The sequence below is a fragment of the Aethalodelphis obliquidens genome, unplaced genomic scaffold, assembly GCF_003676395.1.
Source record: "Aethalodelphis obliquidens isolate GAN/ISIS:26980383/991018 unplaced genomic scaffold, ASM367639v1 scaffold12, whole genome shotgun sequence".
NCBI classification, from domain to species: domain Eukaryota; kingdom Metazoa; phylum Chordata; class Mammalia; order Artiodactyla; family Delphinidae; genus Aethalodelphis; species Aethalodelphis obliquidens.
The window spans coordinates 35,148,837-35,171,450 of record NW_020837956.1 but is presented as its reverse complement, the minus strand read 5'-3'; the positions used below and the strand labels follow the sequence as shown (position 1 = coordinate 35,171,450).

At 47.5% G+C, this 22,614-nt stretch overlaps 1 protein-coding gene across 3 annotated transcripts in view; it reads left to right on the top strand.

The window, feature by feature from the left end:
• Nucleotides 1–22,614, top strand: part of LPIN1 (lipin 1) — a 68,554-nt gene that overhangs the window by 20,436 nt on the left and 25,504 nt on the right. For 2 of the 3 annotated variants that reach the window (XM_027113797.1, XM_027113796.1), the window contains exons 5-13: nucleotides 2,513–2,638; nucleotides 8,317–8,446; nucleotides 9,784–10,099; nucleotides 11,186–11,279; nucleotides 11,942–12,132; nucleotides 13,161–13,254; nucleotides 14,036–14,105; nucleotides 17,198–17,290; nucleotides 20,350–20,429. In XM_027113797.1, the coding sequence (XP_026969598.1) occupies nucleotides 2,513–2,638; nucleotides 8,317–8,446; nucleotides 9,784–10,099; nucleotides 11,186–11,279; nucleotides 11,942–12,132; nucleotides 13,161–13,254; nucleotides 14,036–14,105; nucleotides 17,198–17,290; nucleotides 20,350–20,429 (1,194 nt within the window). Of the gene's footprint in view, nucleotides 1–2,512; nucleotides 2,639–4,791; nucleotides 4,900–8,316; nucleotides 8,447–9,783; nucleotides 10,100–11,185; nucleotides 11,280–11,941; nucleotides 12,133–13,160; nucleotides 13,255–14,035; nucleotides 14,106–17,197; nucleotides 17,291–20,349; nucleotides 20,430–22,614 lie in introns of all 3 variants that reach the window. The other variant, XM_027113795.1, reaches the window with a different exon arrangement.

Sequence of the window (22,614 nt, the reverse complement as noted above, 5' to 3'; positions counted from 1 at the left end):
TAATTTATCCCTCCCCCCTTTTCCCTTTGGTAACCGTAAGTTTGTTTTCTATGTCTGTGGGTCTATTTCATTTGTATCTCTTTTTTTTTCGATTGCACATATAAGTGATATGGTACGATATTTGTCTTTCTCTGTCTATCTTACTTCACTTAGTATGATGATCTCTAGGTGCATTCATGTTGCTGCAAATGGCATTGTTTCATTCTTTTTGATGGCTGAGTAATATTCCACTATGTATATATGTACCACATCTTCTTTATCCATTCATCGCTGATGGACACTTAGGTTGCTTCCATGTCTTGGCTGTTGTGAATGGTGCTGCTGTGAACATTGGGGTGCGGGTATCTTTACGAATTGTGGTTTTCTCCATATATTGGCCCAGCAGTGGGATTGCGGTAGGATTATTCTTTTTTTTTTTTTTTTTTTTTTCCTGCGGTACGCGGGCCTCTCACCGTTGCGGCCTCTCCCGCTGCGGAGCACAGGCTCCGGACGCGCAGGCTCAGCGGCCATGGCTCACGGGCCCAGCCGCTCCGCGGCATGCGGGATCCTCCCGGACCGGGGCACGAACCCGTGTCCCCTGCATCGGCAGGCGGACTCTCAACCACTGCGCCACCAGGGAAGCCCCACGGTAGGATTATTCTTATAAACTTTTTTTCCCCCAGAATTTCTTACTCTTCTGTTAATGCATTTGAGACTGAATTTTGGACTCCTGCAGGCCCGATTCTAGAGTAGCATAAAGATGGGATGTAGCTTGTGACAGAGAGACGATTGGTAACATCCTTGGTGGTAACTCCAGCTTTCCAGATCAGAACCAAGAAACAGGAGCTCAGCAAATGAATACTTCATGCATGAAACCGTTGTTTCAGAACCCGCTTATTCCTATTTGAGCACCACCTGTGAGCCCGGTAGTTGGGCTGATGGATAGCTGGAGGCCAATCTGTTATAGACTTAGGGCCACAGGTGAATGTAGAACATGACCGGTTTCTCCACAAGCAGACTTTTCAATTTTGATGAGGCCCAAAGTTGAATGGACACCTGTTGTTCTTTTTTCTTTGCTTTTAATAGTGTGGCGGAATGCTGTTTCTGGGTATTACTATTTTGGTGAAAAATGCCATTTTTAAAAGCCAGTACATTTGTAAAGAATATTTGATGTTTCATATTTTTATGTAATTCAGTGTAATTTTTGCTCATTGTTTTTGTGTCTAGTTAACACAAAAGGGAGAAGGATGGGTAACTGAATCGCTTTGCTGTACACTTGAAGCTAACATAACCTTGTAAATTAACTATACTTCAATTAAAAAAAAAAAGGGAGAAGGACCATCAGGATTAAGCTCTGCTTTGTTATTTAGAATAGAATTTTTTTTTTTTTTCCTGGCTGAAAATAAAGGCACATTGGCAACGTCGATTTTCCTAACTGTGGCCTCTCATCCGCTGTGGGCTCAGCAGCTGGGTGGTTGGGTTCATTACAGTCGCCTTCCCTGCATGGCTTTTAGTTCCAGAACTTAGTGTTAGGTATTTCAGATACCATCCAAAAATAGAGACCAGTGGCCCCTGCGTGAGTGAAATAGTGAATCCTATTTCGTTGAGCATGCTGTACCTGAAACGAGGTAGATTTGCAACCATTTCATAATGATAAGACTACAATTGGTTGTGACATTTATTTAATTCTGCTGGACGAAACATTATCTGTGTATGGCCATACAGGGATTTGGTAGCTCACCCGTACATGGCAAGAGTTTTATTAACCCTCTGGGTACGGTTTTGGGCCCCATCTACCTCTCAGGCTTTTGAGACGTGAAATGTGAAAGACAACTCCGTAGGCCCTACAGTGTAAGTAAGAAGCAGTGTGGTCATCGAGCCATGTCTAAGTCCCAATTCTTGAACAAAATCACTTTACATTTATAATTCAGCCAAAGCATGAGCACACAAAACATTTCTCTGAGTCACTTTTTTCCTGTCCATTCCTGTCCTGGAATGTGCCTGGAATATGCCTGGGTAGTTTATTTATTTTATTTTTTTAAATCTTATTTATTTATTTATTTTTGGCTGCATTGGGTCTTCGTTGCTACATGAGGGCTTTCTCTAGTTGCGGCAAGAGGGGCTACTCTTCGTTGCGGTGCATGGGCTTTTCATGGAGGTGGCTTTTCTTATTGCAGAGCACAGGCTCTAGGCACATGGGCTTCAGTAGTTGTGGCACATGGACTCAGTAGTTATGGCTCGCAGGCTCTAGAGCGCAGGCTCAGTAGTTGTGACGCGTGGGCTTAGTTGCTCCGCGACATGTGGGATCTTCCCGGACCAGGGCTCGAACCCATGTCCCCTGCATCGGCAGGCGGATTCTTAACCACTGCGCCACCAGGGATGTCCCGCCGGGGTAGTTTAAAAGGAGATCATGTTAATCTATGAAGTATTAGCGATAATCAAGGAAAAAATGGAAACTTGCCTTTATTATGAATCTATCACTAATAATTCTTTGACTTTAATTTTTTTTTTTTTTTTTTTTTTTGGTCTCCAGAACTCTTTCTAATGATATACCTCCATTCCAAGGAGCTATCCCTAAGGAAAACCTTTCCCCAGTCATGACTTACCTTCAGTCAGCATCTTACCCGAATTCCGACAGAGAGTGGTCACCTAGTGCCAGGTGAGTGGCTGGTGTGTGTACGTGTGTGTTCACCTGTCCTGGTCCAGAGGATTCCAAGTCAGTTACAGGAAACATGTTTAATAAACTGGTGAAATCTAAGTAAAAAATGAAACAAAGTAGGACTGGAAAAAACACAGTTTAGAGTAGGAGGTACAGATCAGGATTAAAACCAGAGAATGTGCCGATCATAAACTTCTATCTAATGGCAAAATGGAACTACAGATATGGCTCTTGGCTTCCCCAGGAGACACTGAAAGGCCAACCACTTGTTAAGTTACATAAAGCTAATTGTCAACAGCAGCAGACAGGTGACGGAGCCTTTCTGGATACTGAGCCCTGAAGTGGGATTCAAGAGCAAAGAGATTGCTTCGGGGGCCCCTGCGGTCCTTCGGGGCTGTGAGAATGAGGCCTTCTTCCCTTGCTGCGTTTACGAATATTGATTTCCCTGAAATGAGCTCTCAAGGGGCCCTAGACTTCCTGTATCAACTTGGAGAACCAGAGCTGCTCGGTGTGCGGGGAAGACTCTAAAGCCTTGAAGGCTGTGAAACCTGTGAGGATATGTGAGCCCTTCTGAGCAGTTTTCAGGACTGGGGAGGGGACAGAACCGAAGCGTGCCTTCTCTGCAGGGATAATATCACCCCTGTCGGGACACAACTTGGTTCTGGGGTGGCAAAAAAATCTTAGATACTATAATAGTGGGTAGCCTCCAGAGGGCCACAGTACATAAGCAGATGCATGGTATATCCATGGCGTTACAGTTTCATGGTGGAGGGAGGGCTATCGGGAAAAAAAAGGTCCCGGAGGTGTGGCGAGAATAGAAAAGAGGTTGGGAAGCACTGATCTAAGTGACAGCGCCATCCTCAGGTTACTCGTGCCTCTAACGTGTTAGGTTTGCTTCTGGTCTAAAGGGGAGGTTTCGGAGCCCCTAAGCCCTGGCACTTGCTGCAGGGCTTCCCACCTGAAGCCAGGCTCACATAGACGCCCCTCCCGGTTCCAGTTTGACCCGCGTAATCTCATTGATGAGATGGCACGGTCAGCGCCGTGTGCTGAGGCTGAGGTTGGAGAAAAATGGATGCATCACATGCCTGGTTTCTAGCCGGGACCGTGACAGTGAATGTGGGGCTGGGGGCCTGTGGGGTCCCCTCATGGGGGTCTGTCTGTCCTCAGGCCAGCCCTGTCCAGTGGAAACATAATGCCAGCTACATACGTAATTGAAAATTTTCTAGTAACCATCCTTAAAAAATGAAAAGAAACTGATGAAATTAATTTTGATGATCTATTTCAATGACCTGGTATATCCAAAATATTTTCATTTCAGGTAATCAGTTTTTTAAAACATTATTGAGCTGTTTCAATTCTCATTTTCATAAGCCTTGGAGTCGTGTATCTCATATATACAGAACATCTCAGTGTGGACCAGTCACATTTCAAATGCTCAGTAGCCACATGCAGCCCGTGGCTATCATATTGGACAGTGCAGGTGTAAGACCTTTCTAGAACCTTGTACATTCTTTCCCTAGGCCTGTGGAGTTAAACCCTGAGGGAAAAAACACAGTACTTTTAGGAAGAAAATGATGTGGAATATTTAGAAACCACTAATAGGTAGAAAAATCTGTTCAAACACTCTAATTTTAAGCATTTTAAACAAATGTTTTAAACACAATCCTGAATATGTTTCTCTGTCTTTCGTGTTTGGCTCTGTGAATCTAGAAGAATGACCACGTCAGATTAAGTGATCTGGCCACTGTTAAATGCAATTACAAGTTAGGATAAATAGATACATTTCCATACTTGGGTTTATGTGTTTTCTTTTAAGAGACAGTTACCAGCCCAAATTATCCAGTCTTTTGGAGTAAGTCATTTGATTAGGCACTAAATTCTGACCCAAGAAAAGCAAGCGTTTATGGGCCTATGGTTGAAATAGAAAGTGAAATGGGTGTCTTGGCAGTGTCCTGCTTCTGTGGTTCAGAAGATTCATGTTGATTTCTTAGTGATTTCAACATGTGATCCTCTGCTATTGTTCGATGCCCAAGTACCTTCACTTTCTTAAAGATGTTAGCGGGGAGAGTAGCCAAATAATTGATAAGAAATTTTGTTTAATTGAATTGACCTGTGATTTCTCTCTCCTTTAATGTGGATCACGTGGCATCCAGTAGCCTGACAGATTGCAGGGGGAGCCCCCCTCGTCTGGCAGTTGCGGCTGAGGGCGGTCTTTCTAGTTCTTGCCCTCCACAGTCTTCCCACTTCCACGCTTCGGAAAGGTAGATGGGTCATCTTCCCACCGTGGATGTCTTTGATAATAAAAACTTTGATCTAACTCTTAGAACTGTGTGTTGCCATTAACCAAATTACTTATGTGGAAAATACATATAGATTCTATGAACTGAAAATGTAGATTTAACTCTTACCAATCTATTTTACCAACTAACCAAATCACTTATGAAGAAAATACGTATAGATTATTACTTTTCCTTTCATTTTAAGCCTTTGTCGATGGTTAGATTTTTTTTTTTTTAAGTACTAAATTTAACTCTCTGGAAATTAGGGTCACGCATATAATTCTTTCTAATTTTGTGAAGTGCTTTGAAAAATACGACAGTGCATTGAAAATTGGGAATATGATCTCTGTTTTGTGTCTGGGGTTGTTCAACAAATAAGTTTACGAGACTTTTTTAAGATGTTGCTTAAGCATAAGGAGAGTTATTATTATAACTCACTAAATAGCTTATGGACCTTCCCGGACGTCCCTGGCGGTCCAGTGGTTAAGACTTCACCTTCCAAGGCAGGGGGTGTGGGTTCAGTCCCTGGTCGGGGAGCTAAGATCCCACGCACTTCACGGCCAGAAAACCAAAACATAAAACAGAAGCAATATTGTGACAAATTCAGTAAAGACTTTAAAATGGTCTACATCAAAAAAAAAAATTCCTAAAAAAAAATAGCTTATAGACTTTCTGCGTAATATAATCAGATGTTTCCACAGCATTTGTAGCATAGAATTTTGGAGAATAGCATAGGATGGACTTGAAGGTTTGGGATCCTAGGTTAGAGTCTTCATCTGAGGCAGAGGGCTTAGATTCCTGCCTCCATTCCCTCAACGTTGCCCACGCTTTGACCTGCCTGCTTTGTAGACTTACAGGGTTTTCTTTAGAAACCTGAACAGAGAAGCTGTGATTAACTTCTACCTGGGAAACCGTTTTTCTTTTTGATTCAAGAACCCAATCTCAGGACGTACTTCACTCACAGCTTACTGTGCAGAAGAAAGGCCACTTTCAAATGAGATCAGCTAAGTTGTGAGCAGTTATAACGGATGTCCCTGATTGGGATTTCAGGAAAAATGCTGAAAACTATTATGGCTAATAAATGCATTCGTTATGAAAATCAATCAGTGACCTTGAAGCTTACTTTTGAACAACGCTTATCTTAAAAGTCTAATATTTGGTGATCGTATTAGAAATTTTGGAACCATCTTTCTCATCGATCACAGTCAGCATTGGGAGTCTTTTTCCTAATTCATCTTCTGTCTATCTGAATTCTCTCAACAAGGGCGCCGACTGTGCTCACGTATTTGGGTGCAGCATCCTTCCGAGAGGCTGGTGCGGCCTGGGAGCCAGCGTTTACTGTAGTGGCACAGTGAATGTGAGAGGTGGCACGTCTGGCTTATGGCTCACACAGGGCTGGGTCCTTTGTGAATATGAATTTGCCCACCTGCATGCCTCTGGAAACCGTATGGCTTGTAGCTTTTATCACAGGATCAGAATGTTAGGGATTCTGGAGTTGAGCGGGGTGACAGAGAGCCGTGTTCAGTGTGTGCATTCTTCTAGAGTGGGGTTTGGTAAACTACAGCCCGTGGCCCCAGTCCGGCCCACCCTCTGTTTCTGTAAAGTTTTATGGGGCACAGCCAGTTTGTCCATATATTGTCTGCGGCTGCCTTTGCACCGCGCGGGCAGAATTGAGTAGTTGCTGCAAAGATCACATAACCCACAAAGCTTGGAATTCTTGCTACCTGGCGTCTTAGAGAAAACGTTTGCCAACACCTGTCTCCAGAGCAGGCCCAGTCTAAAGGGCTTGACTTCATTTTGTGCGGTGGGTAAGACGATGTATTGTTCCAAAGAATTTATAACAAAATATAAATAAATTGTGTTCTTTTCAAACAAATGATTTGAGGTTTGGGTGCAGCGCCGATGAGGGCAGGAAGCCAGTTACGATGGATTTTCCCCCGTGACGCCTCTGGAGAAAGAATGACCCAGGTCACAGTTGTCGGCACAAAGGCCCCTCGCTGGAGGCCACAGCGCTCCATTTGCGCATGTCACTGATGCTGAACGTGTAATTCTGGACACTTCGGTGCCAGAAAAGCACTGACCCTTTGGAGAAAAGCAGACTTAGGAAACTAGAGGAAGCAAGAGAGATCGGAGGTGATGAACGCTTCACCTCTCAGATGTCTGGAGGGCCCAGCGTTCCTTCTCCGGGGACTCCTTCCTTATGGGCACGAGTGCGTGTGTGTGTATATGTGTGTGTGCACGCGCGCATGCACGCTCATGCGTGTAGAGGTGTCCCATCGTTTACACGCCCACGGTATGCTATCTCAGGGTCCTCCTCTACGCAGACTGGCCAAGCGGAGCCCGAGGGCTGCCACGTGCCGTTGACATGGGTGGAGGGCACCGGGCGCCCAGGGAGGAGGGACCAGCCAGCGTCCCCCTCAGTATGAAACGATGGCGAGAAGCAGCATTTAGTCTGTTTGTCCGAATGGCTGGACTAAAGAGAGCCAGGAGCAGTTTAGCCATTCAGGGTCCCTGTTTGTCTGAAACATGGCTGTGTGTCCTCCACGGGCTCTCCTTGTCCTGGCAGGAAAGTTCTGTTCCCTTGGAGCTGACATCTAACTCGAGCAGATAAATGAAACCAAGCACGTGGATGAGAGGTGACTTAGGGGAGACTGTGTGAGGTCTGTGAGAGAAGGTGCAAAAGGAAAATTACAGGGGCTTTCTTTCTCACATCATTTAAAACTGTCATCTTAGAGGAAACGGTGCAGGAGACGGAAGACCAGAGGTAATTAAATGGGTCTTCCTTCTCCTCCGGTTGTTGCTTAGAAGGCTGTGAGAACTCTGTAGATAAGGTGATGGTTTCTGTGCTTGGACAGAGGTATGATGGCTCAGGGCTCAGGAATGAAAATGTAGAAAACGCAGAGAGGCAAACCCAAGTTACAGCCACTTAAAAGCTGGTCTGAGAATTAAGCATCATGATGTGTTGTTGCAGGAAGAGCTTAGCAAATAGGAATCTTTGAAGTATTCTTGGAAGATATAATATTTTGCAAAATCTCAGCTTGGAGGTCCCTGCCACGTTAGTGAGTTATTTGTGGTAAAGTTGGCCCATGATCAGTTTCCCGTTCCATCTCTCTTTTTTCCAACTTGCCCTTTTAAATGCTCCTTCTTTTCATCCTTACTTACTTGGAATTTGGCGGCAGGTTGGGACAGGGCTATGCAAATTGGGAGCACCTTCCCCCTTGGCGCGTGTTCTGTCGACCCCTGGTGGCCACAGAGGGGATAGTCATGAAGCCGTGGACATAAGGCAGTGGCGGGTTGGGTGCATTTTTCTGGGCTCTCCTGAACCCTAGAATTCTGGGCCAAAAACAAGTTTTAAATGTTTCCCTTCCCACTTTAATCATGCATTTGTGTTTTCTTAAGTCCTTCAGTTTCCCGACCTTCAACACCTAAAAGTGATTCGGAATTGGTCAGCAAGTCTGTGGACAGGACAATGCAAAAGGATAATCTAGAAATGCTCTGGCTTTGGGGAGAATTGCCCCAAGCCGCAAAGGTAAGCTCCCCCCCGCCCGCCGCCTGCTCAGTTCTGCTACGCACCGAAGGTAGTTTGGAAAAACATGTAATGGGCACAGTTCTTTCTTTCAAGAAATTTTATTTCATATTCCAATGTATTACAAGAACCTTGAATTATATCGCAAGCTGGGGCTTTTTTTTAAAAAAAATAATAATATTGTAAGATCCTTGGAAGATGCTACGGCCTCTTGTATCCCCAGTAAATCTTTGTGATATGAATAAATGAATGAGTGAGTGAGTGAAGATGGAAAGCATTTCTACTATGACTCAAGAGGGGCAGCTCTTTGGAGACTAGGTCTGTTGCGGCTGGAGTTGGGGGTTAATTCGCTTTCTAGGTTATTTAACTTCCACGGAAAATGATGACTTCTCTGCCCACAAGTGGCAGTGCTGACCCAGCCAACCATCTTTACAAATTCACGTCGTTTGTTGCTGGAGAAACGGCACGAAAGTGCAAACCCATCACTTCTTCTGGCAAAACAGTTCCGGCCACAGATCTGCTGTTGCATTGTTTCCATTTGTGTTCGAAGCTGTGGGATCAGATACAGAAATGCATACCCTCTCCCCACTTTCTGGCCCACAAATGGCATTTCGGTTTCTGTTTGGATAAATCTTTTCCATAACTGGAAACTCCTTGGAGAGATAGAGACAGGAATGCTAATTTCCCACTCATGTGAACCAGCCACCAAGTCTGCCCTTGTTCATTCACGTTTTGGGGGGGTAGACTTCGTTGAAATACAACACACGGGCAGAGAAATACCCAGATCCTAAGTGCTGAGATCAGTAAATTTTCACACTGTGAACGTGTCCACGTGACTTGCACCCAGGCCAGGAAGTGGGGCTAAATCAGAACTTGGAAACCCTCCAACCCTTTGCAGTTACTGTTCCAACTGACCGCCCGCCCTCCCCCCCCAAACCCCCAGGATAAACCCAATCTTGACTCTAACAGCAGAGATTAGTTTTGCAAGATTCATCATGTTGTTGGGTGTAATCGTAATTCACTTGTTATTCTTATTACTGCAAACGCCCTGTGGTGTGAATACACTTCCCATTTTCCTGCTGGACGTTTGCGTTCTGTTGCTAATCTCACTCACTGCTCTTTGGTAGTTGATGTTTTCTGTGAAAGTTCATTCACTTTGGAAGTACTGTCCTTGGTTTCCAGACCTTTTGGCAGGTACGGAATCACCAGGTGACTTCCGAGGCTTCACCGTGTCCTGCCAAGTGTGGGCATGGCTCTGGAGATCCTTGCCTGCCCGGTTGTTCTTTGGTGACTCAGTTTCTCTCTGACCTTCTCTCTCCCTCCCTGCCCCTTTGATCTAGTCATCTGCACACAAGATGAAAGAGTCCAGCCCGCTGAACAGTAGAGAAGTCTGTGATGAGATGCACTTTCAAGCCATCCACAGTGAATCTTCAGACGCGTTTAGTGACCAGTCACCGACACTGGCTGGGGCGTCTCCCGTGCAGCCGCTGTTGGAGCAGAACAAGCCGCAGACGGAGATTGAGTTCGCGAACGAAGAAGATGTTGAGGCCTTAGGAGCTGCAGCGCCCCCGTTGCCTACGATTGAAGAGTCCAAAGCCCTCTCCGCCAGTGCTGCCCCCACAGCCAGCAAGACGGATTCGCCTTCTAGGAAAAAGGGTGAGAATGCCGGCGCTTCCCAGCTCCCTCCTGCGAACCTGGGGCTCGGCAAACTACAGCTTCTTCCCCCCAAAGTTCGGGGTGCTTCAGAGTGGAAACAGGACATCTCTCCTGTTCGGTCCGTACCCTTTTGCTGAATATGTGAGTTCTCAGAATGTAGTCATAGAAAATCCGGCCTGGAGGAGGCCTCGGGGATGGTGTGGTGAGCCCCGCCCTGTGCAGGTCAGGGGTGCTGGGATCCAGCACATGCTGGGACTGCACAAGACGCTGATGACTAAGCTAATCTGTGCCCCCTCTCCCCTTGCCCCTAGTTTCTCTCTAGTGCATTATCCTGTTTTAATTTCTGCGTACTGTGTGTCACTATTTCAAATGATCCCTTGTTTCTTTTTTTGCCTGACTTCCCTACTAGAACATATGTGCTCTACAAGGTCAAGAATCTTTTTGGTCTGTTTACCTGTTTCCGTGGTACTTAGAATAGTGGTTGGCACGTAGTGGGGGCTCCTTACATATAGCTGAATGGCCACCTGGTTGCCTGTCTGGAGGAATGACGTTAAGCCTGTCTGTTAGCCGTGTGGCTTTGTGCAGTGTTCTAGGTTTGTATGAACCAGTGACGTAATTCTCCAGCAGGAGTAAACTGGAAGGCTGCAGTCATGGTGCCCAAGGGCCGATGGTACCCTCATTAGGGTACTGTGCTTCAGAGTCTTGATGGGGAAGTGCTTAACGAAAGCGTTATTGTTTAGTAATAATAATAACAACAAAACCCATGCCATTAATACCAATAATAATAACAATAGTAATCGTGTCAGTATATTGAGTGCTTAGTACTCTTCAGGTCCTTCCCAGCTGGGGAGCTGAGGCTCAGCGAAGTTAGGCCACCGGCCCAGGCCACACGGCTGGCGAGGGTGGGAGCCGCATGTGAACCTGGGCCGTCGGCCTCGGTGGCGACGCTGTGCCGCTGGCTTCTAGCTCTTGGGTTTCTTGCAGCATCTGCACACTGTGCTCAAGTCCCCTTTCTGGAGATGCTCAGAAGTCCATGAGGTTGTCTCTGGAGAACGGTGCTCTGATCTGACCCCTCTGCTGTTTTAGACAAACGGAGCAGACACCTTGGTGCCGACGGCGTCTACCTGGATGACCTCACAGACATGGATCCTGAAGTCGCTGCCCTGTATTTTCCCAAAAAGTAACCATCCTTTTTATTCTTCGTATCAGTTTCTGTAATCTGAATATTAATCCGGGAGTCTGCCTTTTCCTTACATTTGATTAGAAAGTGAGTGAGCAAAGGCCGCAGGAGGCTCACGGTTTACTGTGAGAAGAAACCAGTGAAAGCAGTGGACCCTCTGTGGAGATGAGAGTGGGTGGGCGTGTCCCCAGGTGGCACCTGAGCGGGAACGCAGGCACGAGGCCACCTCCCCGATGGCACCAGGGTGGTGTCGCAGTGGTCAGTGGCCCGCAGCCCGAATCAGTGGCCAAGAGCGGGCAGCTGTGTGGCCCTGTCCCTCCCCAGGGGAGAGTCCCCCGTGGCCATTGGGGGCCCATCTTCAGTTCTCCCGTGATCTGCAGGGAGGGCCAGATCCTCGGAGCATGTAGCAGAGGACTGTGGCCTCTTAGGACAGCGTGCTTTCTCTTCCGTCGGTTTCAGTGTGTCTGGGAGAGGGTGCAGGGAGACGTAGAGGCCAAAAATGACCGTCTTCCCTCCTGAGGTCGTTCACTGAGCTTGTCTGTCTTTGTCATGGTGCCTGAATGAAAGTCTGTCCTGGGATGAAATCATTGGCTCCTCTGATTGCCAGAGCCCCTTGATACCCATGTGAGACCTCACAGCCCGTTCCACTCTTCTGCTTCCAGCGGAGACCCTTCTGGGCTCACAAAACACGCCAGCGACAACGGAGCCCGCTCAGCCAACCAGTCCCCGCAGTCCGTGGGCAGCTCTGGCGCTGACAGTGGCATGGAGAGCACCTCGGACAGCCTGAGGGACCTGCCGTCCATCGCCATCTCCCTGTGCGGCGGCCTCAGCGACAACAGGGAGATCACCAAAGGTACCGTCCCGGAGCCGGGCTTAAGCCAAGAGCTCCCCCTGGTGGCCGCTGTTGGGAACGGCTCGAAGCCTGGGCTCCTAGAATGCGTTCAGGTCACGGGCGATGTTCTCTGGCCCGGTTAGTGGAGCACACGTGACCCACTGTTGCTCAGGACCCGAATGTTGCTGCCTGGCAGTTGGCTGACCTCAGGGTTCTGTGGGTCACACGTGGCTCCAGGCGACAGCAAAGCCACTGGGGTCACGGGTCGTCAAGTGTGCTCACAGAGCACAGCGTGTGCCCGTCCTGCAAGGGGTGTCCCAGGGCGGCAGCGTCAACACGGGGAAAACGCAGTACGTTGCAAGTGTGCAGCAGTGCCGGAGGAGGGAGGGATGTCTGAGCAAGTGCTGGGACACATCCCGGCTGCATCCGAAGGGGGCACCCACCCTACTTATAACAGTGGTGTCCCAGCATCTTACACCAGTTACGTGGTGAGGTGGCCCTGAGACCCCCAGTCGATGCAGTCAGCCATTCCAGCTGATGATTCCTGGCCCTGGTGGCCCTGGGTGTTTCCCACCCCCAGCCTGCCTTAGGCAGGTCACCGTGCTTTCATTTGTGACTTGTTCATCCTCACGACTACCGAGGGGGTAGGTGAGGTTCCTATTCCCACGTTACACGTGAGGGAACTGAGTCACACCAGTGACTGTGACTTAAACCCGGGTGGCCGGACCTTGAGCCCTGCTCCCCGGTCGTCTGCTTCTGCAGACACGTGTGTTTACCATAGTCCCACGCGCCTGCTGCCGCGTAAGCGCGTGTGCACTGATTAAGGGTCAGCCTGCCCCCCATCCTCCGAACGCCCCACCTCCCTCCATTTATGTGCAGACACTGCCCCCAAAGTAACGGAAGCCCCCTTTGCAAATAGATTTTATAGGATTGTCTGCACAGTTGGAACGTATAAACTCTCAAAATACCTGTGAACATGAGCGACTGAAAAACAGGCCTGGTTTTTGAACCAAATTTTCCTTATGTTTTCCCTATGCTTGCTTTCGCAGATGCGTTTTTGGAACAAGCCGTGTCATATCAGCAGTTTGTGGACAACCCTGCCCTCATTGACGACCCCAATCTTGTGGTGAAGATCGGGAATAAGTAAGTTCCTCCCGAAAGTCATTTCAGCTGTCGTGTGATAATGCTTCAGCTTCAGTTTCTCAACTCTAGAGACCTGGACGATAGCTCTTGGAAATATGTGAAATTAAGTCTCTGTTAAAAGTCTACTGCTGTCTCTTCACTCTTGGCAAAATGCTGTGTCACTCTTGGCAAAATGCTGTGTCACCATATAGCGAGAGCGTTGACATAACTGGATCCCGGGGCGTCTACACTCACCTGCATGAGATTTCATGATGGGAGGTGTGATGTCACAACCTTGGCCCGTGGGGCTCGGCCCGTATGATGGGCGGGTGTCGCACGATAGACTGTGCACACACCCCGTGAAAGCTCCGTTGTCTAGGGTCAAGGGGCGTGCACGTGTTTTTACAGACTGTTGGCAAACTTTTCTCTCCAAGAGGAAGCCATGGACGTTTATGTGTTAACTGAGGGTCCTAGTTTTCTTTTCCTTGAAAGGTGGCAAGAAACGCCCCAGCGCGTTGGTGGTTGATGCGCTGCGGGGCGAGGGCTGCTCTCAGCTGGCCTCTTGGTCGCCCGCCACACCGTGTGTCGTGCCAGACGGCCGTGGCCGCTGTGGGTTTGATGGAGGAGGGGCTCCTGCAAGGGCGGGGCATGTGGGGGGGGCTGGGCCGGGGTGCTGGCCACAGTCATGGGCTCTTTAAGGACCCAGCTGGGGTTCCAGAGCCTTCCACGACCGCTTCTCAGGACATGAGGTTTTCAGTCTGAGCCTTGGTCTTCTGACATCTTTTTTGTTGTTTCGTGTCAGGTACTATAACTGGACAACGGCGGCACCTCTGCTCCTGGCGATGCAGGCCTTCCAGAAACCTTTGCCAAAGGTGAGCTTTACCATGAGACAGAAAGGGACATGGAAAATGATGGCGAGATGAATGTGGGGGGTTGGAACTTAGCTTTTAATTTAGAAACCACGAGGTGAATTACACTGTGCTGTTCGGAAGTCCAAGGGCGTAAACGTCAGGGTCTCTCTTGCACCTGGACTGTCCTTCCCCCGTCCTCGCAATCAAGGCAGTGCCGGTCTGAGCCCTGCCCCCTCCAGTCCCCTGTCCCCGCACCCGCCGTGCCAGGGACACAGGTGGAGGCAGAGCAGACGGGCCGACGTCTGAGCCCAAGGGAGATGAGGGGAGAAAGGGTGACGGGTGGGAGCAGGCAGCAGGGTTGGGCGCAGGGAGGCGCTGTACCAGGTGCCAGGTGTCACCGTCAGCATGAGGCATCCCCCAGCCAGGAAGCGGGTCTGGGGCCGATGGGCCGAGTAGGAGCAGGTGTGGGCTCCGGGCAGCTCGTAGCTGCACCTGAGCGCAGGTGAGCGGCTGCAGGGAAGAGGCAGGGCGAGGGGCAGACGCACCGCCGCGGCCCCGCTGTGCCCGCATCCTCCCCCTGCCGGCTCCCTGGGCCTCGCCTGGGATTGACCGTTTTCCGGCGTTGAGTCTCTCTACCAGATGCTACGTTCTTTTTGCTGCAGAGGCCACGTCTCACACTTGCCTCCCTCATGTGCTTAGCGAGCGCTTTGTGCTGCCGTGGATGTTGTGGTCTGTCGGAACTCTCATCTCTGAGGTTCCTGAAGGTCTAATCCGACTTCGTTGAGCCCCTGCTCGCTCCTTTGTGGTTGTGTGTGTGCGTGCTTTGGGATTGTGACCTCGTCCTTGGTGGTGCTTTATCTGTGAGTATCCTTTGTTGGACGGGGCCAAGGGCATGTTCCCCAGAGTGGGTTTTGTTTTGTCCTCGGCAGCTTCTGCATAGCATCCGTGGCCCAGGACAGACTTTTATGTTACATGTCTCAGCTCTGAACAGCTCAGAAAGAAGAAAGAACGATGCACTAGATATTTAGTGATAAAGTTCACAGAAAAAGAAATGCCTCCTGAACTTAAAGAAATTAGTCTTTGTGGTAGGCGTTCTCAATCTTCCTACAGGTTGTCAGTAATTTCTTGCATTCTGTTTTCGGTGTTTATCTAATACAGAATTTATCTTTATATGTAGAATTTTTCACCGTTTTCTTTTGTGGCTGCTGGGTTTTGTAGCACACTTGGATATTTTGAGAGTCATGAGTGAGGTGTCAGGAACCAAATCAGTTGTTTTTTTTTTTTTCCTCTTCAGCTGGTTGTTGAATCAGGATGCTTTGGTTGCAAGAAACAGAGTGACTACAAGTGCCTAAAATAATAGGGGTTTATTATCTGCCACAGTAAGAATGTTAGAGGTTGGTAGTTTCAGGCTTGATGAGTCTGGGTGAGCTTCTTTGATTTCCTTGGCTTCCCCTTTACGATCCCAAGATGACTGTTTTACCCATCATCTCGCATCCAAAATAGGAAGGATAGAGGCAGGCTTCTCACATTTCATTGGCCACAACTTGGTCACATGACCACCTCCAAGCCAGTTGTTGGCAACACGGTGGAAGGGCCAGTCGAAGTGGTGCTGACCCATCGAAGTTCCTCCCCTGGAGGTGAGCCTGCCTTCCCAGAACATCCTGTACAGTGTAGTCTGGTTCTCGAGCAAAGTGTTGGCTGTGTTGGCAAGAAAGAAACGGGATGATTCCCCCAGGGAAGCAACCGAGAGGGTCTGTCAAAGCTACCTAATCATCCCGATACCTTTCATTAGATAACTCTTTCTCCCCCTGATAGGCAGTTACAACTCTATCATATGACTGCTTCCTCCGTGAATTTAGATTTATCTCTGGACTTTGTCTTCTGTTGCATCAACATGTTTATTCATGTCCCAACACTGCGTTCTTTTAAATACTATGGTTTTTAAATGTATTTTAATAAAATAAATTTTATGAAGGCTCATGCCTACTTATTATTCTGTCTGAGTTTTCTTGGCGAGTTTTATTTGTTTGTTTTATAATTGAACTTTAGAATCAGTTTGTCTAGGTTTGGAAAGAATCCTGGTAGTTTTTTTTACTTGGAGTTTTGTTATATTTATGGATGGAATAGGGTAATTGACATCTTCATGACTTGTCCTGTTCGTGAATTGGGTATGCATGGTTTGCTTTTTGGTGTATTTTGTGGTTTTCTTTTGTGTCAGGTAGGGATTTTTAAATGATAGAAGCACGCATCAGGCTAAATATGTGAATTATTTCTCTTTCCACTTACCTGCAACTCGTTCGTTCGGTTGAAAGACTTAAATCTTCCTTTCATTACTAGCTGAGGTATCAGCTACCTGATAGTTCTGTAAACCAAGGAAAGGAAATTAGATAACATTTACCTTGGTCCTGGAATTAGCCTCAAGATGGCTATTTTGTTCTTTGGAAATATGTGGAAAATTATAATTATTTTAAAAAAATTTATTTTATTAAAGTACAGTTGGTTTATAAAGAAAATTATTAATTAACATTTAATCTCCTCCTATTCCATTGGCATTTATTTAGGGCAAGAGTATGAATTTTCTTTCTAATCCTTGAGCTTTTAAATCAGATGCATCTATTAATACTCAGTGTGTCACAATTTGGAAACTTACATTTGCTAAAAAGATCCTGTGCGTTTTACCTTTCGTGGAAGACTGTTTACCCTCTACCTCATGTTAATCATTTCATTTTTTATTTTACAAGCATCTTATTGAGAATAACAATATCTTAATCAGTAAACCCCTTTAATTTGAAAACCTCTGGTCTGACTAATCACTAATGATTTTCAATGCTTTCTTTTTCTGTTGTTGTTGTGTTGTATTTTATTTGTTGTTTGTTGATTCCTTTAACATCTTCTTAAGTCTTCATGCTTAAGTTATCTTAATGTAATTTTGGACTCCATTAGGTTTTGCTTCTCAAAAATTTTTAATTCACAAATAGTATGTTGTGTTTTCTCTGATTTTTTTTTTTTTTTTAAATCTTACTTTAATTTGCATGTGTGTGCCTTTTGGTTTGAATGTGCTAAGTTGATCTTTTTTTGGTTCCATTATTTATGTTACCATCCATTTAAAACAGGCCACGGTGGAATCTATCATGAGGGATAAGATGCCCAGAAAGGGAGGAAGATGGTGGTTTTCATGGAGGGGAAGAAACAGCACAATCAAAGAGGTGAGTCTGAAAAACAAGAGTGTTCCTGCTTAGCTCAGCAAATTTTGGGTTTGGGTAGTAGGGTTTGTCTCCATGCGCGTGTCAGTGAAAGAAGCCATCACACTGAGTGTGCAAGAGTCAGGCCTGCCACGGGGTGCGCAAAGGCAGCACAGAATGAGGGGAGGTGGAGAAGGGCCCGGAGCGGTGAGCAGAGTTGCCGTCACATCCTGGCTCTGTTACCTCTCAGCCTGGGGACCGTGATCGGGTCACTCCTGCTCTGTAACGTGTCTTCATCTGTAAAAAGAAGAGATTCAACGTGATGTTTAATTTTTTTTTTTTAAGTTAAATATCTTCCTGTTGCTTGTGAGAACAGTTTTAACGAGGTAGACTTACAGCCTAGACTAATTCCCATTAGTCGTTTCACTTCGGTGGCTTTGGTTTCCATTTCTATAAATGCCTATAATTTGTTTCAGATCTTTGCCAACCTCTCAGCCTATTTCTGGAAGCACTTGCTTTGCTTGGCTTCTGTGCCAGTGTGTCTGCCTGGTCTTCCCCCCGCCTCGGGGGCTGTTCCTCCCCTGCCTCAGCCCCTTTGTAAGTGGGTTCTCAAGGGTTGTCTTAGAGCCTTCTCTCCTGCTTCGACTGCCTGTTTTTCCCTAGGCAACCTCATTCACGCCCATGCGATGACTCCATTTTTATTAACAAGGAGGGCGTTTTGTACTCCATGTCCGTTTATCAGATAGCCAGCTAGGCAGATACCTCCACGTGGACGCTTCAGGTACTTCAAACTTGTCATTTCTGAAATCGATCTGATGGTTTTCTCTAGAGTTCTTCCTTTGTTGGACCACCGTCAGCAAATGGCACACTGTCCACCCACAGGCTAGCACTTCCTTCTTCCCTCACCCCTCCTGTCAGTTTACCATCCTAAGTATCGCTCAGGCTTTCCATTTCTCTCTAGCTCCACACCCCACAACTCAAGGCTGCCACCTTCCCTCCGAGGATTGCTTCCAAACGGTCTTTCTGTATCCATTCTTGCCCTTTCTTCCTCATTCTCTGCAGTTGGCATTGGTCTATGTAGTATAATGGCCCCATTTATATTTCTCCCTGCTTAAAAGCTTTCCGTGGTTTCCCAGCGCTCTTGTAATTAAGACCAGTATCCCTAGCATGGTCTGCAGGGCTTGTGTATCCTGGCCCCTGCCTCTGTAGAGCCTCACCCTTTGCCATTCTCCCCCTGCCCTCTGTGCTTTGGTGTCCCCGGCTGAAAGTACCTTCTACCCCAGGACTCTTGCATGTGTTATTTCTCTGCCTAGTGTTCTTAGGACCCCTGTCACCCTTCTTCACTTAATTAACTAGCATCTCAAATGGCCCTTTCTGGGCAGGTTCGTCTAGTCTGCTGTTCTCTGCTCTCCTAACCCTGCCTGGGAACTTTTCCTTCACCGGTTTTCTCATCGTTTATAATTATACCCCGATTAGTACGACTATTTGATTAACATCCCTATGTCCCCTCCAGACCCTAAACTCCATGAAGGCAGAGAGCACACGTGCTCGTGGCTTGGATCCCTGGGGTCTCCCGAGCACCCGTTTTGGGACCCAGAGCAGGGGTTCGGCAGGTATTTGAGGGAATGCTGATTGTACTTTTGGAATCTAGTGTGAAGAAACCCCAAGGGCAGCGGGCAAGTTGGTTATTATAAGAGTAAAAGAAATCCCAGGAGCTCAGTTTGTTTATTTCATTAGTTCAAAGGGAAAGAGTCTGTTGGGAGGGTTTCATCAAGATAAAACTGTTCTTGGGCATTTTCTGTTGGCATACCTGAGCTTTACTGACTGTCCCATTATCTCCAAGGGGTATAAACACGGTGGAGCAAGCACACGCTTTACTTTAGGAGACTTAAGGCGTAAGGGGCCTTTCTGATTCTCTTACTGGAGAGCAGAATGTTCGAGAATTTAAGAAGAAGGCTACTTCAGAGACCTATTTTTGCAGAGTGTCCAGAGTTTCATTAGTTGGAACTGAGGAGAATACGGCATGCAATAAGGAAGAGTTATGAAATCTCTTAAAAACCTGAAATATATTTCAGATAGATACACATTTTTGTGTTGGTCTAATAAAGAATTGTTAATAGTGGCGGCTAAGTTACCTGCCTCAACAGATAAATTAAAGCATTACTGGGCCTGTTCTCACATCAATTATTTGCATGCTTATAAAAAGCTAAAGAATATTTGAAAATAGCTTGTCCCCATCAAATGTTAAGCTCATCACCCTGTTACACAGTTTCTATCACTCATTTTCTTTATTCATGTTAAAAACATCAATCTCTACCCCCTGACCAAATGGCCACAGATCGTGAAATTTGATGGTAAATTCTGTGGCCTTTGACACACGTGTCTGGCCTGTGATGACTTCCTGTGACGTCTGTGGGGCTCGTGGATGTTCTCCTCCTCCCTTGCCTGCTGTGGGCCAGGCTCTGTGTTTATTTGCAGCATCTCTGTGGTCCCCATGGCAGCACTAGGAGAGGCATGTCATCATCCCTGTGTTGCTGGTGAGGAAACGAGGCTCCAGAAGGTTGCATGACTTGCCCGAGGTTCCTAAGCCAGGGAAGCAGGACTGAGCCCAGAGCTCTTAGAATTCCAAAGCTCTTTCCAGTACATCAAAGGAGCATCTTCTATTAAGAGCATGCGGTATTGAGAAAGAGAATGCGCCCATGTTTTTCTCAGGCAAAATATGGTGTGAAAATATTTTCAGGCATTTCTATCAGCAATTATAAGAAAATATTTTGAAAGCCCTCGCGTATCCAAGCAGCCCTTGATAGAGCATTTGCATAAGCTACAGTGATTATGAAGTTTGGTTTGGTGCCAAGAATACTTATGGAAAACAGACTTATTTTTGTCAAAAATACTTCTCAGCTTAATTGTAGACGGCTAAGCAAAGAAGTAACTAGGACCCACCATCCCTGTGGGGGCGTTGCCGTTGGGGAGGGCACTGGGACCCTGCTCTGGACTTTGAGGAGCCCGTCACAGAGTGCCAGTGGTTGTGTAGGTGGTTTCCCTTTGGTGTGTTCATGATTCTTTGTCTTCTTCTTCTCCAGGAAAGTAAGCCAGAGCAGTGCCTAGCAGGAAAGAGCCACAGCACTGGGGAGCAGCCGTCACAGCTGGGCATGGCCACCAGGTACAGTGCCACGTCACCTTGGGGCGTTGCGGCTCCTTTCCGTGTCTACGGTCAAGGCACAGATGCTGATAGCGTTCACCGAATAGCCCGGGCCTTGGACCCAGACGGACCCGGGTTGCAGACCTGGCTCTGTCCTTTACTCAATGACCTGGAGCAATTTACTCAAATGGTTGTTCCCAAGAATCAGATGGAAGCGCTTGCTCCTCAGATACCGAATTTCCAAAGTAAACGTGAGGCGTGCATGAGACGATGTAACGAGCACCCCTCGTACTCTTGGCGTGTGCTAGCCCTCCGTTTACAGAAGGTGGGAGCAGTGGTGGTAAATAATGATGATGAGGTTGAACAGCGGCGTTAACGGGCATGAAAACAAGTTGCCCTTCTGAAGGAACTTGCCTTTCTCTAGAGTTTAAACGCTTACCAGGACCTACATTGATACTTTCCTAAGTGTTGATAGGGATTCATGTTAACTTGTACAGGAGCCCTTAGAGTTTGATAATACGGATCGTATGAGTCGTGTTTTGTCTTCAGGGTAACCTACTTGTACGGGATTTGAGGGTAACTACTGTGAGGGCCATACCGTCGCCCTCTAATTCGACGGTGTTACTGCATATTGACGCTGAGTGATCTGAGCTGGTATAACACCTTTTACATATGACCTCACCCTTCTGGTATTCCTGTGCTTGAGAAACCCAGGGTTGCGTTTCTTATTTAGCAGGCAGAAGATGCTAACATGTTCATTGAGGGCAAGATGCATATCTCTATCCTTTTTTTTTTTTTTTAAATTTTATTTATTTATTTACTTACGGCTGTGTTGGGTCTTCGTTTCTGTGCGAGGGCTTTCTCTAGTTGCAGCGAGCGGGGCCCACTCTTCATCGCGGTGCGCGGGCCTCTCACTGTCGCGGCCTCTCTTGTTGCGGAGCACAGGCTCCAGACGCGCAGGCTCAGCAGTTGTGGCTCATGGGCCTAGTTGCTCCGCGGCATGTGGGTTCCTCCCAGACCGGGGCTCGAACCCGTGTCCCCTGCACTGGCAGGCAGATTCTCAACACTGCGCCACCAGGGAAGCCCTCTATCCTCTTTATAGCTTAGAGGCCAAGCCAGTGGCTGACCCAGAGCAGGCATGTCTTCAATGTGCTATTACTGAACTGATGAGATTTTTCCAGTATATTGTTGTTTCCTAGGGGAGGCAGGCTTAGATTTCAAGTCCTTGGATTCCTGGCCAGAGCTCTGTATCTTAAACTATTTTATTTCTAGAACTCATTGTTGGAAATAGAAACTCATGTAGGTGTCACGTAGGAAACAGTCTGATTTCTTTCTTGTCCTCTGTGGAGAAGAGTGTGCAGGACCTGATAAAACTGCATGGCAGGACCAGCTCTCGGCTGGGATGCTATCACAGGATACCCTTTCTGTTCCCTCTGCTGGTGCCCTGGCGCTGTTCCTTCCCACCTGACCCCCTGCCGGTCTGCCCTGGACAAGGGAGCAGGGTTGAAGAGCTTGTGTGTTTCTTTCCAATCTTCACCCTCCATCTCTGGCTCATTCTCTGGGGAGGGGCTTTCCGGCACGGTTATCTGGATACCTTCCCGACCTGGAATTTTGAGTGTACCTTGAGTGAGCTTGGAGGGGGGAAGGCAGGTGGAGCTCGGGCTAGAAATGCGCGGTCCTGAGGGGGTGTAGGAGGCCGCTAGGATAGAAGGCAGTGGGTTTTCGGTAAGTAGGTGTTTGAAGCAGCAGGATGTACACGGCAGACTTTGGAGTCAGGCAGATCCAGCTTGGAGTCCTGGCTTTGGGTAAACTCCTTTCCGTATCTGAGGGAAGGAACTAGCGTGCTGTCCGTTCCCAGAGCAACCAGGGAGGGAGACACAAGCAAAGATGCCACCCTTCTGTCCTGAGCAGTTGAAACCAGCAGTTTGGCTGCACTGGAAATACCCTGCTCTCCTGGGGCTCTTTTTGACACCCTCTGTGTCCTGCAGTAATTTCCAAGCAGAAGAGGCAGCATGAGCTGGGACTTTGTCACTCTTCTCTATGATCTTTGGCGAATTCATCAGCCCCTCGGTGTTTCCTCCTTCATCTGTGAAATGGGCACAAGACTGACACCCACACCGCAGGTGTTGGCTCATCTAATCCTCCCGGCAGCCTCATGAGAAAGGAGGTGCAGAACGTGAAACCCAACAAGGCCACATGGGCTGTG